Source organism: Pteropus medius, unplaced genomic scaffold (genome assembly GCF_902729225.1).
Source record: "Pteropus medius unplaced genomic scaffold, Ma_sr-lr_union100, whole genome shotgun sequence".
Classification (NCBI taxonomy): Eukaryota; Metazoa; Chordata; class Mammalia; order Chiroptera; family Pteropodidae; genus Pteropus; species Pteropus medius.
The window spans coordinates 29,180,201-29,193,750 of NW_024340696.1; the positions used below are offsets into that span (position 1 = coordinate 29,180,201).

The following is a 13,550-nucleotide window of genomic DNA, read 5'->3' on the forward strand; positions in this document are numbered from 1 at the left end:
CAACTGTTAGATTCAATTTGGTATAATATCCGAAAGCCTAATGCGTGCCAAGTTCCTAATCTCAGTGAGGTAAGGAGGAAAGGTTCCTACTCTCATAGAGGTAAGGAGGAAAGCTCAGAGAGAGGTGTGCAATGAACGACATGGAGAGACTAGAAGCCAAGTACAGGTTGTTCTTAGGAGGAAGCCATCGCTTATGATTTCGGGATCAGAGAGACCAGAGAGGGCTTCGTGAGGGAAGAGATGCTTGATTTTGGACTCAAAGGATGAATAGGCTGTTAGGAAGAGGAGAGAGGGCAAAAGAACATTCTAGGCCATGGGAAAAGACTGGAGCAGTGCAGAGCATGCTCGAGGAGTTGTAGACAATTCGGTGTAGTCAGGATCTTGGGTGGGAGTGATGGTCGAGTTGAAGGGAGAGATAGGGCTGGCAAAACAGTGAAGTTGGACTGCAGAGGCCTAATCTCCCTTGAATTAGCTCAAATGACGATATGGTGTACTGCAAGGGCTCGAGAAAGCTCATAGAAATGGTGCTAAGAAAGTAGAGTTGGGCCTCCTGATATGGAAGCACAGACAGCAGTGGTTCTGAGCTCTAATTCTCTTTCTGGTGGCCTTTGATCTCCAGCCACTGCTTCCTTCTGCAGACTGTGTCCTCTCTTTCCCCATGGAGCCAACTCTGGCCCTGACTCAACCTACTCTGTAGGCCCAGGGTTCATCACTACGGCCTCTTTATTCTTGGTTCCAACCCAAGGGAGACAATTCTATTTGCTAGTGGCCAGTCAGTGGACTGGTTCCTCTGGATCAATCATCTGCCTCTGGAATCATTAGCTGTTCTGGTGGGGGAAAGGTTACATGGTAAAAACATGGCCTTCAACAGAGATTGTAGTATATGTGGGGGAATTTAAAAAAGGAGTGTGGGCTGGGCAGGCCCTCCAATCATGTCTTCTTCCATTAGTGGGGGTCAGTGGGAACTATCACATGTTTTGAGGAGAACAGCACAATCAAAGCTGTGGTTTTCAGGTTACTCTCCACCATGTGTAGGATAGACTGAAGATGAAGGGGAAGTTGCCCACATGGATCAAATGTCTATTATGTACCAGGTACTGTGCTAAATGATGTACACATATTATTTTATTTAGTTTTCACAAGAGCCCATTTTACTTATGAGGAAACTGAGGCAAAGAAGCTTGGAGGTATGAAGTAACTTGCTCAAATTCACACAGCTAATAAGTGATACAATTGTCATTTGAACCTGAAATTAGTCCAGACTTAAAATCTATCACATTAAGGAGGAAAATCAGCTAGGACAGCCTCTTGTGGATGTCTGTCAGTGCCTTCTGTGTTACGAGTGCACACTGAATCTGTCATCTCCTGACTCTTTTCTGTGCCTCTTCCTAGGTCTTGTATCTTGTTAATGCTGTCACCATCTACCCAGTCGCCCAAGCCCAAATCTCTCTAAATCTCACTTTCCTTCTCTGTGAAAAAAAGACAATAACAATATGTCTCAAAGGTTGTTGTGCGACTTAAATGATGCGATTCTCATGAAGTGCTCAGAATCGAGCCTGGAGCTTGGCGTGTGGTGTATGCGGAGCTGACAGACTGGATGTGGAAGACAACAGGAGTTGGAGTTTTATTCGTCTAATGAAGGAGCTGGCAAACTTTTTCTGTAAAAAGCCAAGTAGTAAATATTTTCAGCTCTGTGGGTTATATAGTCTCTGTTGCAACTATCTAAATTTACCATTGTAGGGAAAAACCAGCCATAGGCAAGACATAAATGAAAGGGCACAGCTATATTCCAAGAAAACTTTTGTACAAAAACAAGTAGGGGGCCAATTTGGCCCTTGGACTGTAGTTTGCTATTTCCTAGTCTTTATCCTAGCTCCTTCCATGAGGGTGAGGCCATAACTGTTTAGTTAACAGATTTTCCTCCAGGATCTAACATGGTGCATGGTACATAGTAAGTCCTCTATAAATACTTGTTAAAGGGATGATTAAATGAGCAAAAGCAAGCAAGTAAGCAAGAACAAAAGAATGGCGGAGAAGGCGCAGAACTTTGGGGATCAATTGGGTACCAGCTGCAAGGTTTAATGTAAAAAATTAAAACCAGGCTAGGGACTTTAAGCAAAAGGGGATTTAATATGGCAAATTACAAACTTGTTGGAAGGATTTGGAGAGAGAGCTCTATGCTGGACCTTGAGAATGACTCTCAGAATGCGGCAGAACTGATCTACCAGGAGAGCTGCCTCCTCAGCCACAATCAGGAAGGTGGAATTCAAGAAGCTGCCCCTGGAGCTGTTGACCTCAAGAACACCATAGCTGCAATACAACAGTCAGAAAGGGGGCAGAAAGCCAGGAACAGAACGCCATTGCTGCCACCACCACATCTGCCAGCATGTTGGGATGTGGAGCCTAGCCACTGCCACCCCCCCACAACTGGACTCTTGATACTCAGGAAGTTGGAGATTGAACATTGGTGGCTCCATGACCTTGTTTTCCTGCAGAAAACAGCTAAAACCTGCAGGAAATTGGCTTCGGTCTTACTTCTGCCTTCCTAAATTTGTGCAAGTATGTCCAATTGGTATAGCCTAATTGACACTCATGATCCTAATGGTAAGAGAGTCTGAGGATGTAGTTTTTAGTTTTCTCGACTCTGTAGCACCAGGAGGCATCTGAGAGAGATGCGGGAATGGATTCATATTACGTTTAGCCCAACCTCTACATTCTGGTGATCTATTGCTGCAAAATAAACCTTAGTGTCTTAAAACCACAGTCGTTTATTTGGCTCGGAAATTTTAAATTTGGCCAGGACTAGTAGGGGGCAGCTTGTGTCTGCTCCATAAAGAATCTGGGGTGGTTGAACTAGTGGCTTAACATGGGCTCTGCCATGTGAGCAAGCCCACCGAGCCACCTGGGAGCCCAAGTGAAAAAGAACCAAAGTCCTCACCAATATCACCAAGAGCCCTAGCTGAGCTCCTGGGCAGCAGCCAGCATAAACTTACCAGCCATGTGTGTGAGACGTTGTGCAAGCAGTTCCTCCAGCCACATCTGAGCTGCCTCAGCTGATGCCGTGTGGAGCAGAGATGTCTCTGATGAGCCCTGCCCAAATTGGAGACTCGTGAATAAAATAAATGACTGTTTCTATTTCTGCCACTAAGTTTTGGGGTGGTTTGTCTTGCAGCAAGAGATCACCAGAACGTGTAGGCTGTACTGAATGCGAAGGAGGGAGGGGACCAGATAGGACAATCAACAAACAATGAAGCAGCCAATCCCAAGGGTGGATAATATTTGACCTAAGTATAGGCCAAGTCCACCACCCCCTTGAACCTCCAACATTCAGACTTAACAGCTTTCTAACTCTGGTGTTTCCTGAAAACCTACCCGATGTGCTTTAGGCTATATCTGCCCAGCCAGCAGGCCAAATCTTGGGCTGAATAAAAAGCCTTTTACTCTAATAAGTACTGCTGCCTGTGGGCTCTTCGTCTCTTCCAGAAACTGCCCATCGGCAATTTCTGACCATGGCTGAAAGATTTTAATTTTGAAATTGCAAACTGTCATAAAAAGTCAAGACTGATGTACTGTGGCTCTGAAGCTTTTACACAGGCTCCGGGATAGCTCAAGTGATTTCAGAAACGTCACAGACCATTGTGCCATTTGTGTACCACACAAGTCCAGAGGGCGCCATTCACATCATCTCTTGGCATATTTATTACAATAATTTTCTGGTGATGACTACAAAGTATCTTGAGGTGGGGTAATTTGCAAAAAGGCAATTTATAGCTAGTGGCAGAGGGCATAGGGACAAAACTAGTGTCTAATAAATCTTAGGCCAGTGGGCAAGGGTTGGTGGGAGCGAAGGAAGGAGTTGGGAGAACTATTAGGAATAGGGAAGGCTCCTTTGCCCAACCAAAATTGGCACCCAAGAGATAAGAAGTGTTGAGATTTGGGGGTTCAAGTTTCAGTCTCTTGGGGCCATCAGGGTTATAGAGAAAAGCAGGATAGGCCAACAAGGAGGAGCAGACAGAACCAGCCACAGATCTGCCCCGAAAGGTCAAAATCTGAGGGCTGACTTTAATACGTAAACAATGGTCCTTTGTGGGGAGATGGGGATGAAGAGAATGAGTGAATACCTAAATAAAAATTCTGTGGTTCTAGTGGGGGTGGGGCGCAGGGGTGAGGAGAAAAGGAAAATGAACAGTGATTGACATGGGAGTGCACCGCTGAAGCGAATGGTCTCTGAGACACCTATGGATTGCCACCCCACCTCTGACCTCTCTGGTTCTAAAACACCTACATTAGTCATGAACAAATATCATAATTCAGAGCAATAGCATGGCTTCTTAATGTCAAGGTGGATTACATGATGCCTTTTTATTTTGGATATTGCAGATTGTAAAATTTTTATAGTGGGAATAGTGTTCTCCATTTTGCATCTGATTCTCAAACAGAGTCCCAGCCAAGCATAGCTTTTTGTTTTATCTATGTATTTTCCAAGGTCTCCTTTGGCTGCATGCATGTTGTTTTTGTTCTTGGCTTACTGCTTTAAGTATAGCTTTGCTACATTTCCATTTTCTCTACAATTCAAATTCAAGTACTTATTTGAATTAGAGCAGAGAAATACTGACTAGAATGAAGCATTGCTTTCCCCCCCTCTCAACCATGGTGAGGTCACGGTTAGTGATAGCATTGACAGTGATGAATGCCTTTCACTTTGAGACCTTCAGGAACCCACAAACAAATATTTTCCAAAATTTGAAGGTGAGAGGAGTGGGTGAAGTGGCTCACAGAGGATTGTCTGATTATAGTCTGATTCCTCTTCCCAATGATCTCACATATTATGCTGTGGTGAACAGTACTGGAGTTGTTCATATTTTAAATCAAACTAAAGTCCACTGAAGTAGGAAAATTATTCACTTTACATAAATGATGTGGGCAAATTATTATTCAGTTTTTAACAGGGTTTTTCCATCACTTTGCTGTGCACAATCTAATATGGTTAATTTACCAGAAAGCATTGTTATTCATTCTCTAATTCTCTAGGCAACTGCTGCCACTTGCTCACCATTTTCTTGCTGCTCTCTGGGAATTGACAGACCTTCTGGCTCCGTTGAGGGTAGTCTGGGTTCCCAAGTGACCTTCCAGAGGCCCCGCCTTGCTCCTGGTATCTTCCAGGGCTCACTCCTTGGGCGGAGTCTAAAAGTGAAAGAATTCACATACTTGGATGTAGTTCATAAGTGGCTTTACATGGATTCTTTGTAAACACACAGCAAAAAAAAAAAAAGATTAAAATCTCTTGCTATTTAGTAATATTTCCCCATAGTATTACATGTACCCGTTTCATTAAAAAACACTATCTGATTATATCCATTTCATTCTCTCTTGCTTCCAATTAGCTACTCATTGATTATTACATAGGAAACACTTGATAATTAACCAAAGGAAAAAATTCAAAACAAAGCAACCAGACCACCTCACAAATGCTAGTATATACCTTTTTTCATGAGTTTACACATTGCATGATGATTGAAGCAAAATAGCCTAGTATATAGAAGGAGAGGAATGACAATGGGCTCATAAATGGGAGAAAAACCCCTACTAATCATTTTCAACGGAGTTAGTGAGGAGTTATTACAAGCCTCCTTCCCAACAATTCTTTTATTCTCATACTCAATAAATATATTTCAAACTACATTCCAGTTGGGACACTGGAGCCAATAATCTGCTTAAAACCTTACTCTCTGTCCTTTTATGGTATTATCTACCCTCCAGTTAGTATCCCTCTAATCAGAATAAATGATGTACCTGTATACCTTTGTGTGTGTGTGTGTGTGTGTGAGTGTGTGTGTGTGCACCAGAGAGAGAGAGAGAGAGAGAGAGAGAGAGAGAGAGAGAGAGAGAGAGAGAGTATAGAGAATTTGTAGACATGGTTTTGGTTTTTCTTCATTTAGATGCATTTTCTGAGCACCTTCTCTATTTAAAGCATGGGCCAGCCCCTTATGGGGGTTGGATAGTAGAAGGAAACACATCCCAAGGCAAAAAACACTGGGGTTACCATTAAGCAGTACATAATCTACTTGTCCTTTAAGACTGAGTTTAGGCATCTCCTCCTCTAGGAAGCCTCCCCTGCACTCCCCGTTCTAGACTGGATGGCACTCTTTTGCTGCCACCTGTGTTTCCACCTAGCAGAGAACTTGCCGCAACCATTTCTATGGGTCTCCATCCTCACTGGACTGGTAATATTAATCGTCTCTTTGATCTTCTAGTGCTAAGCACAGGGTCTGGCCCTTAATGAGTATCCAACAAATGTTTGGAGAATGAATGAATGTCCTTACCCATATCCACAGTCATATCCACCATCATTCCACTGCCTCGAACAGCCTTGGCAAAGGACTCCTCTCATCTAAGTTCAGGTTTCTTCCTTCTTGTCCCCCATCCCCATCATGTCTACTCCCGTTTGCTGCCATCTTGGACAAGCAGGCTGACCTGACCAGACATGCACTTCCAGGCAGCTCTGGACAGTTTTCCTCTTTCCATCATCAAACCCTCTTGTCTTCTGTCCCATTATCAGTCAGGGGGCACTTCTTTGCTGGGAATGAGATAAGATAATTCATATTAATAGGAGTTAATGTTACCACTTTCAACTACAGTATTTTCACGTTTGCAGTAATATTGCATGGACATCTTCACGCTGTGCTTCTCTAGCAGGGCACAGGAAGAGCCTGGTCCTGCAGAGGTGTGCAGGGGTACTACAAGCCATAGATTGGTTAGCAATGCACAACCTGAAGGTCTGGGAAAATAATTTCATATAAAGACAAAGATATTTCTGGAGTAGAATATCAAGTTTTCATAAAATTACAAAGTTAAAATGAGACCTTGAAGGCTCCAGGTCTGAGAGGGTACAAGTTTATTTCCATTGGTGTTGGGATGAGTGCTGGGGAGAGGTTTGGGAAACACTAACAGTATTCACTTCACGCTATAGGCTGGGTCAAATCGTGTGATGAAGACTGGTGACAACACATTCACAACAGTCAGGGCTAGTGCCTTGGGCAGCTTGTAGCAAAGCCAGGTGTGCTCAGCAAGTTTCTTAGGTAAGTGTATCATTTGCAGGTCAGCCAGGTCGATCTCACTGGGCAGCATCCTCCATCTAGCCATCCATCCCTTGAACACCTACCATCGGCTCATCACCGCTCTAGGTGCAGGGAGAATATGTGAACAAGTCAGGCAGTTTGTTCTCAAAGAGCTCATAGGCTGGCAGGGAAAATGCATGAAAAGAAGAGCCGTAGTATTGAACAAATTATTAAAAGAGTATTATTATTAGTAGTACGTATTCTGGAAAGGAGCATGGCGTTCTGGCTGTTGAGAGAGCACTCATTTGTCACCAATCTCATTCTCCTTAGAAGAGTCCTTGCCACACTGGAAAATCACTTATTTTTATTTTCAGTCCTCAGAATTAATTTTTAGAATAAAGGTATGTTCTCCCCACCAGCCATGGGATTTTGAATATTTCGCTTGTTCAGAAAGAATGAGGTATGCTTTAGAAATTTATTATAAAAATTTTCTGGGAATACAGGTATATATAAATTATGAAGGTCCATATGATATTTCAAAGATATTAAAGATGTTAATTTTTCATTATTTTCTTCTCTGTAGTCATAATCTACTTTGGGGGAATTAAATAAACATGTTACTGGTATCTGCTTCAGTAAATCTGTACCCCACCATATCATTTTTAGAATAAAAATTTGTTTGAACTTCCTTCCCCCCAAATTATTTCCTCCCTCCCTCTCTCTTCTTCCCTCTCCTGTCTTCTTTCTTTTCTCCTCCTTTCCCTCCATTCTTTTCTTCCTTCTAGAATATATTTTGAACAGTCTAATTGAATTCCAATAGTATAATATATAGCGGGAAGAAAACCATCAAGAGTCATCAACATTTATTAAAATATCTTTCAGGAACAAATTGATCAAACACCATTTTATTCAAATACAACTTCTTAGGAAATGCCTATTCTGTCAAGCGAGGTTCTCTTGTCCTGAGCCATGACACAAGTACCGATGTCATTCCTCACGCAGCGGGTTTCGGTGTAGTTCTCCTCTGCATACTGCTGAAAACCTTACCTTCTTTCAAGACTCATGAAAGAACCATTCCAATTAATACGGTGTACATTCTCGAGGTCCTGTTGGAAACTTCAGATAAAATTTTCGCAGCTCCAGTGCTACTGGAAAAATCCTCTGGTGCCAAGATTTAGCCACAGGAGGATTCCTGTCTTTCTCAAGGCAGCTAAACACCCTCTGGCGCTTGTCAGGAAATCTTCAGAAGTGTGGTTGTTTTTGAACAATTATGAATAACTTAACTTTTCTCATGGAACTGCCTGGTTCTCCATATACCTTTCTTTGCCATCATCAAGGCAGAGCCAAGTGCAGTGTTCGCCTGCGTCTATGCCCTGATGCCCTAATATATGGAAGCCCCTGTAGTTACTGTGGGCTCTCTGGTCCCCCCAGACCCTCAGTGCACCCTGAATGCAATGGCCTCAGAGGACCCAGTGAGGAGAGTGTGAGCCCAGTCAGCATGGGTGAACAGAAATCACTTTGTCACATTTACAATGTCTGAGCTTTGTCAAACTGTCTTCTCCAGTAGGTTTATTATTTGACATTAAGAAAATAAAAAGAGTTTATTAGGAAGTCTCCCTATGCAGCACAACAATGCCGAATGCCAGCTCTCCTAAAGGAACAGAGCAAGTACTTATTCACTACAAGGTTACCAAGGACAAAAAATATTTCACCATCATTTGCTGCTGAGATACCTTCAAGATACCTTAGTTTCTTAACAAGAGAACTTTCTGGTCAGAGAATTCAGCTTATAGCAAGCTTCTACAGTGTGTGAGGGAGAGAGAGGCTTCTTGGGAGGTGCTGGGCCCCTCTGGAGGGGCTGTTTCCTTTGTCTGGACTGGAACAGCTCTTGGTAGCATATTAGCTTCTTGGAAGAAAAAACCCGAAACTTCGCTGATCTGATTTCTTCATATTTATAGCTATGCTTTTACTATTATTCTGCAACCCCACTCTGAGTGTTCCAGAATAGTCCCAGCATGCTGTATTTCGGGAGAATGCCTTCCAGTTAACCTAAATCCTTAGTTTTGCTTCACAGCAGAGAATCCATGATGAACTCAATTGAATTAAAGGCTATAATTTGAAGAGACTTTTTTTTTTTTTTTTTAAAGAATCTCTGTTTAAAACAGGTTGTTACTACTTTCTCAGGTTTTTAAAAATGACCCAGTCAAAAGTATAAACAAAAATCCTCCAGGGAATGTTTGCAAATTATCCAACCTAGTGGGATGTGAAGATTAAAAACAAAGTTCTCTTTACAAATATCTAGAATGTGTTAATAACTTGTCCAGTAATGTGATAATAATTGTATGTAATAAGATCTTTGAAATTTTATCAATTTTGAATTGTACTAATTGTACCAAAAATAATACCATATAGATTTGGTTAACCAGAAAATCCCTTTGTTTCACCTTTTTTTTTTTTTTTAAATGTTGGAAATTCTCTCTAAATACAATGGTTATTTCAGCAAGAAAACTGTCCTCCTTCCATGATTCCACATAATACCAGTGATCTTAGAATCACGGGATCTTAGATCTGTAGGAATCTTATCCAGCTCCCTCATTTCTACAGATGGGCCCTGAAAACGAGAGATGCCAGGTGGCTGATGTTCAAGGTCACGCAGCTGAATGAGTGCAGAGCCAGGCCTGGACAGTTAGCCAGGACTACCCACTGCCCCTTCGACCAGCTTGTTTCCCTGCGTAGCAACTTCATTACAGAGCTGGAGGGACCTTGGGAAATGTATATAGTGACTCCAGGACAAGAAAGATTCTCCTTGTAATTGTTTCTGTCTCCTACAGGTGGGACACAGAAAATTCCAGTTAGAGAAAATGTCTGACAAATTAAAATGTTAAGGTATGCCTAGTCTGGCTTTAGCAGTTCTCTGAATTAACGAGACAATGGCCCAGACTTTCTGGGGGAAAAAAAAACCAACAAACCACTCCAGGTGTCCTGAATGTTTCTGTCATTCGGAAATCATTGCACAATGGGTAAATTCACCAGGTGACTCCTTACCACCTGGTGCGGAACAGATATGTCACTACTGGAGTACCTTCAATGATTTAAACAAATGAACAAAAAAAAAATTCAAATGTAAAACGCTCTCTTTTTAATTACTAAATTAAGAAAGTTAAACAATTTAAAAATGTAAACTCACAAATAAATCATAACAAAAAAAGAAGTAAGACTTCCGAGTTGCTACTCAGTATTAAAAACTCAATAGAAATAGGCTTTTAGATTTGTTGTTGTTAAACATGTAATCCAAGGTTGGTACAAACAGCAACTAAAAATGTAATACTTTTTTTTTTTTTTTTGTGCATCCCCATGAAATGTAAAGTAGTGCATAGTTATTCCACTGGAGAACTCTTGGACATATAGAAAGTCATTTCATTAGCAGTACAGGACATTTAAAACACTTATTTTACAATGGGAAATGTACAACCCCCACCCTCACCTTCCCTATAAGTTTTAGTCGCATGAGAAAGTTTAGCAGGTTGCCATGACTACAATGCTATGGGTTTTAGAACATTTAAATGTGGTTACAAGATTTATTAAATAAAAAAGTTTGAAACATTTCGGCATTCGTATTTTTATACAAGAAGTTTGTGTGTTATCCATCTTCCAGTTCCCCTGGTAGTAATTGGCCGTTTGCTTGCTTAAATATGCTCACTTTTAAGTTTCAAGAACAAACCGCAGTAAGTCAAAACAAATACTGGAAACAGAACTTGCGAATTCAGCTCGAGAGCTGAAAAGAGTCAAGTCACAGCCATCTATAGGTACAGTCAAGAACCAAAAGAGTACAATCCAAATTTTAAAAAAATCATGCTTTGCAAAAGCCAAAAATGAGGTCACTGGTTTTCAGAATAACGCCAGTGCTTTTATGCTGATTTTGCAGTAAAATCCTCACTCTGGGTCCTGAAGCTTTGTGGCCCAGGTTGGCCGTGGTCTCCATGTTAGCATCCACATGGTATATGTACAGGGACAAATATATTATATGTATGCATATTTATACGAAAAAACAAAAACAAAAACAAAAACAAAAAAAAAACACCTGTCCTGATTGGTTTTTGTTAAAACATGAAAAAAAATTTTATTGTTTTAGACAAAGAGGCCACTTTTGGAAAATAATACTTTTTTTTTTAGTTGAATTGGGTGAAGACAGAGTTAAAATCACATAGGATTTGCATTTTAAAAAAAGGAAAGCACTAGGATTGTTGGCACTGGAATAACTATTTACACTGAACAGAGGTTTGGCCTTTTACATAACATCGATACAATGCATTTTCCAAAGTCTGAGAAATAACAAGGTTCTGTCTTGTATGCTTCACAAAGGAGGTTTGGATTTGGGGACAAGTGTCATTAATGAGGGCCATGGAAGTTCATCAGCTTCAGAGTCACATGCAATCTGATCCTGGACGGTTCTCGCTGCTGCTCTGGGGCAGCTGGCTACGGAATTGAAAGCTAATGGGGAGGGGGCGGAGGCCTCTTGGACAAGGCCTCTCTCTGCTGACCCAGGCCTTACAGGTTTTCACCAGGTTGATACTGGGGCTCCGTTGCTGTGAAGTAGTCTTCCAGGAAGCCCTGCAAGTATTCGAAGGTGGGCCGTTCTTCTGGGTCCTTTTTCCAGCAATGGATCATGAGCTCGTGTAGAGAGATGGGGCAGTCCTGCGGACAGGGCATCCTGTAGCCGCGCTCCACCTGCTCCAGCACCTCCCGGTTGTTCATGCCTGCAAAGATAGGGGCGGTGAAAGTGGGCATCTGCCGGCTGCCGGGCCCTGGAACTCCCCTTTCTTCTACTTTGAGCTGCAGGTGGTTAAACCATGTTGAGGGCCTGACTTCATTCAGGGTGGAACCCGGGCTTTAATGGGACACCACACCACTCAGAAATAGAAAAAGGAATGCACTACCGATACATGCAAAAACCCAGATGATGAATCTCCACAGCGTTATAAGTGAAAGGAGCCAGATACAGAAGGTAACATACTGTATGGTTTCACTTATAAGAAATTCTACAAAAGGCAAAACTACAGTAATAGAAAGCAGATCAATGGTTGACGGGGAGTGGCGTGATGGAAATGTTCTCTATTAGGGGTCAGCAAACTAGTCCCGTAAGGGCCAGATAGTCAATATTTTAGGCTTTGCGGGCTGTATATGATCTTTGTCTCATATTCTTTTTTTTTTTTACCCTTTAAAAGCGTACAAAACAAAAGTTGTGGTCTACATTTATCCTATATCCTGTATGTCGTGGTTTGAATGCCTATGTTTGTCAAAAATCATTGTATTCTTAAACTTGTTGAATTCTCTTGTATGCAACTTACACTTCAATTAAAATGACAAAGAAATACGAATGAAGCACACGGAAAAGATCCATGGAATAAAAAATACACTGTTACTTGTTAATAGCATCTATAAACTCCATTTACAAACTTCATAAATTAGTTTCCTTCTGCCTGGGCAAGCTTTTGGTGCCCCACCATCTGAGATCTGCCATCCTGCCACCACGGTTGGGCACTGCCTGGCCCAGTGACCCAGAGATGCCCTGAGGTTTGGTGACTTTGATGGGGAGACAGGGGGTCTCCAGGCCTGTGTTTACTGACGACCTCGGACAGGCCATCTATCATTCAAGACCTCTGTGACCCTCTGGGGGAGCTGCCTCATGTTGAAACATCAGGCTGCACAGAACTGACAGGAGAAATTTTGAGAAAGCGCTAACTCTTTGGAGAATGTAGCCTCCCCACATGTTGGCCTTCTTTATAGAACAGGAAATACCACATCTGCGGGGAGGCGAATGTCCTGACCCCTTTCCCAATCACCACCAAGCACTATTCTCAAGTTTTCCTTCCCTTTTGTGCCATATCACATTCTGTCACTGCCCGCCAAGCCCTTGTATGTTTTGGCTGTTCCTTGGCCCTGTGCCTGTAATCTGGAATCCTCCCCATCTGCCGACCTGGTTACTTTACAAAAGCAAGAACCTAATTTTAAGCCATATAGAAACCTAGATCTCTTTCCCTATCTTTCAGCGGTCTAGCCAGCAGGACGCAGCATATGCATGCAGAGACTCTTTAATTCTGGAGGAGCTGGCAACCCTCAGCTAGAATCCTATGAGCCTGTCCAGAAGAGCTGGGCCCAGAGCATGATCCGGCCTCCTGGGTAGGAGATACACAGACTTCAGGATCTGGTGCCAGTTCTCTTTGTTTTATTGTTACTTTTGGAACTGGGTTTATCCTGGCTCCTGAGGCTGTCGACCATGGCCCTATCAGTCCCATGCTTGTCTGAATCCTTTTAGGATGCTTTCTTTTTCTCTACCACTTTAATTTCCTGAGGTTTTAAAATCCATATATTATTCCTGCTTTGTTGAAGTAGGCCTTCGATTTAATTATTCTGACATAACCTCACTCACAATTCGGGGTGACCCTTATTTTAGTGAGAGAGGTTTGGTGGACGAGTCACAGCCTCCTGTCT

At 42.2% G+C, this 13,550-nt stretch overlaps 1 protein-coding gene across 5 annotated transcripts in view; it reads right to left on the reverse strand.

Moving 5' to 3' along the window:
• Nucleotides 1-10,319: 10,319 nt before the first annotated feature.
• Nucleotides 10,320-13,550, reverse strand: part of FYN (FYN proto-oncogene, Src family tyrosine kinase) — a 202,813-nt gene continuing 199,582 nt past the window's right edge. For all 5 annotated transcript variants that reach the window (XM_039870535.1, XM_039870540.1, XM_039870537.1 and 2 more), the window contains one exon: nt 10,320-11,815. In XM_039870535.1, the coding sequence (XP_039726469.1) occupies nt 11,607-11,815 (209 nt within the window). In that variant the 3' untranslated portion in view covers nt 10,320-11,606. The remainder of the gene's footprint in view (nt 11,816-13,550) is intronic.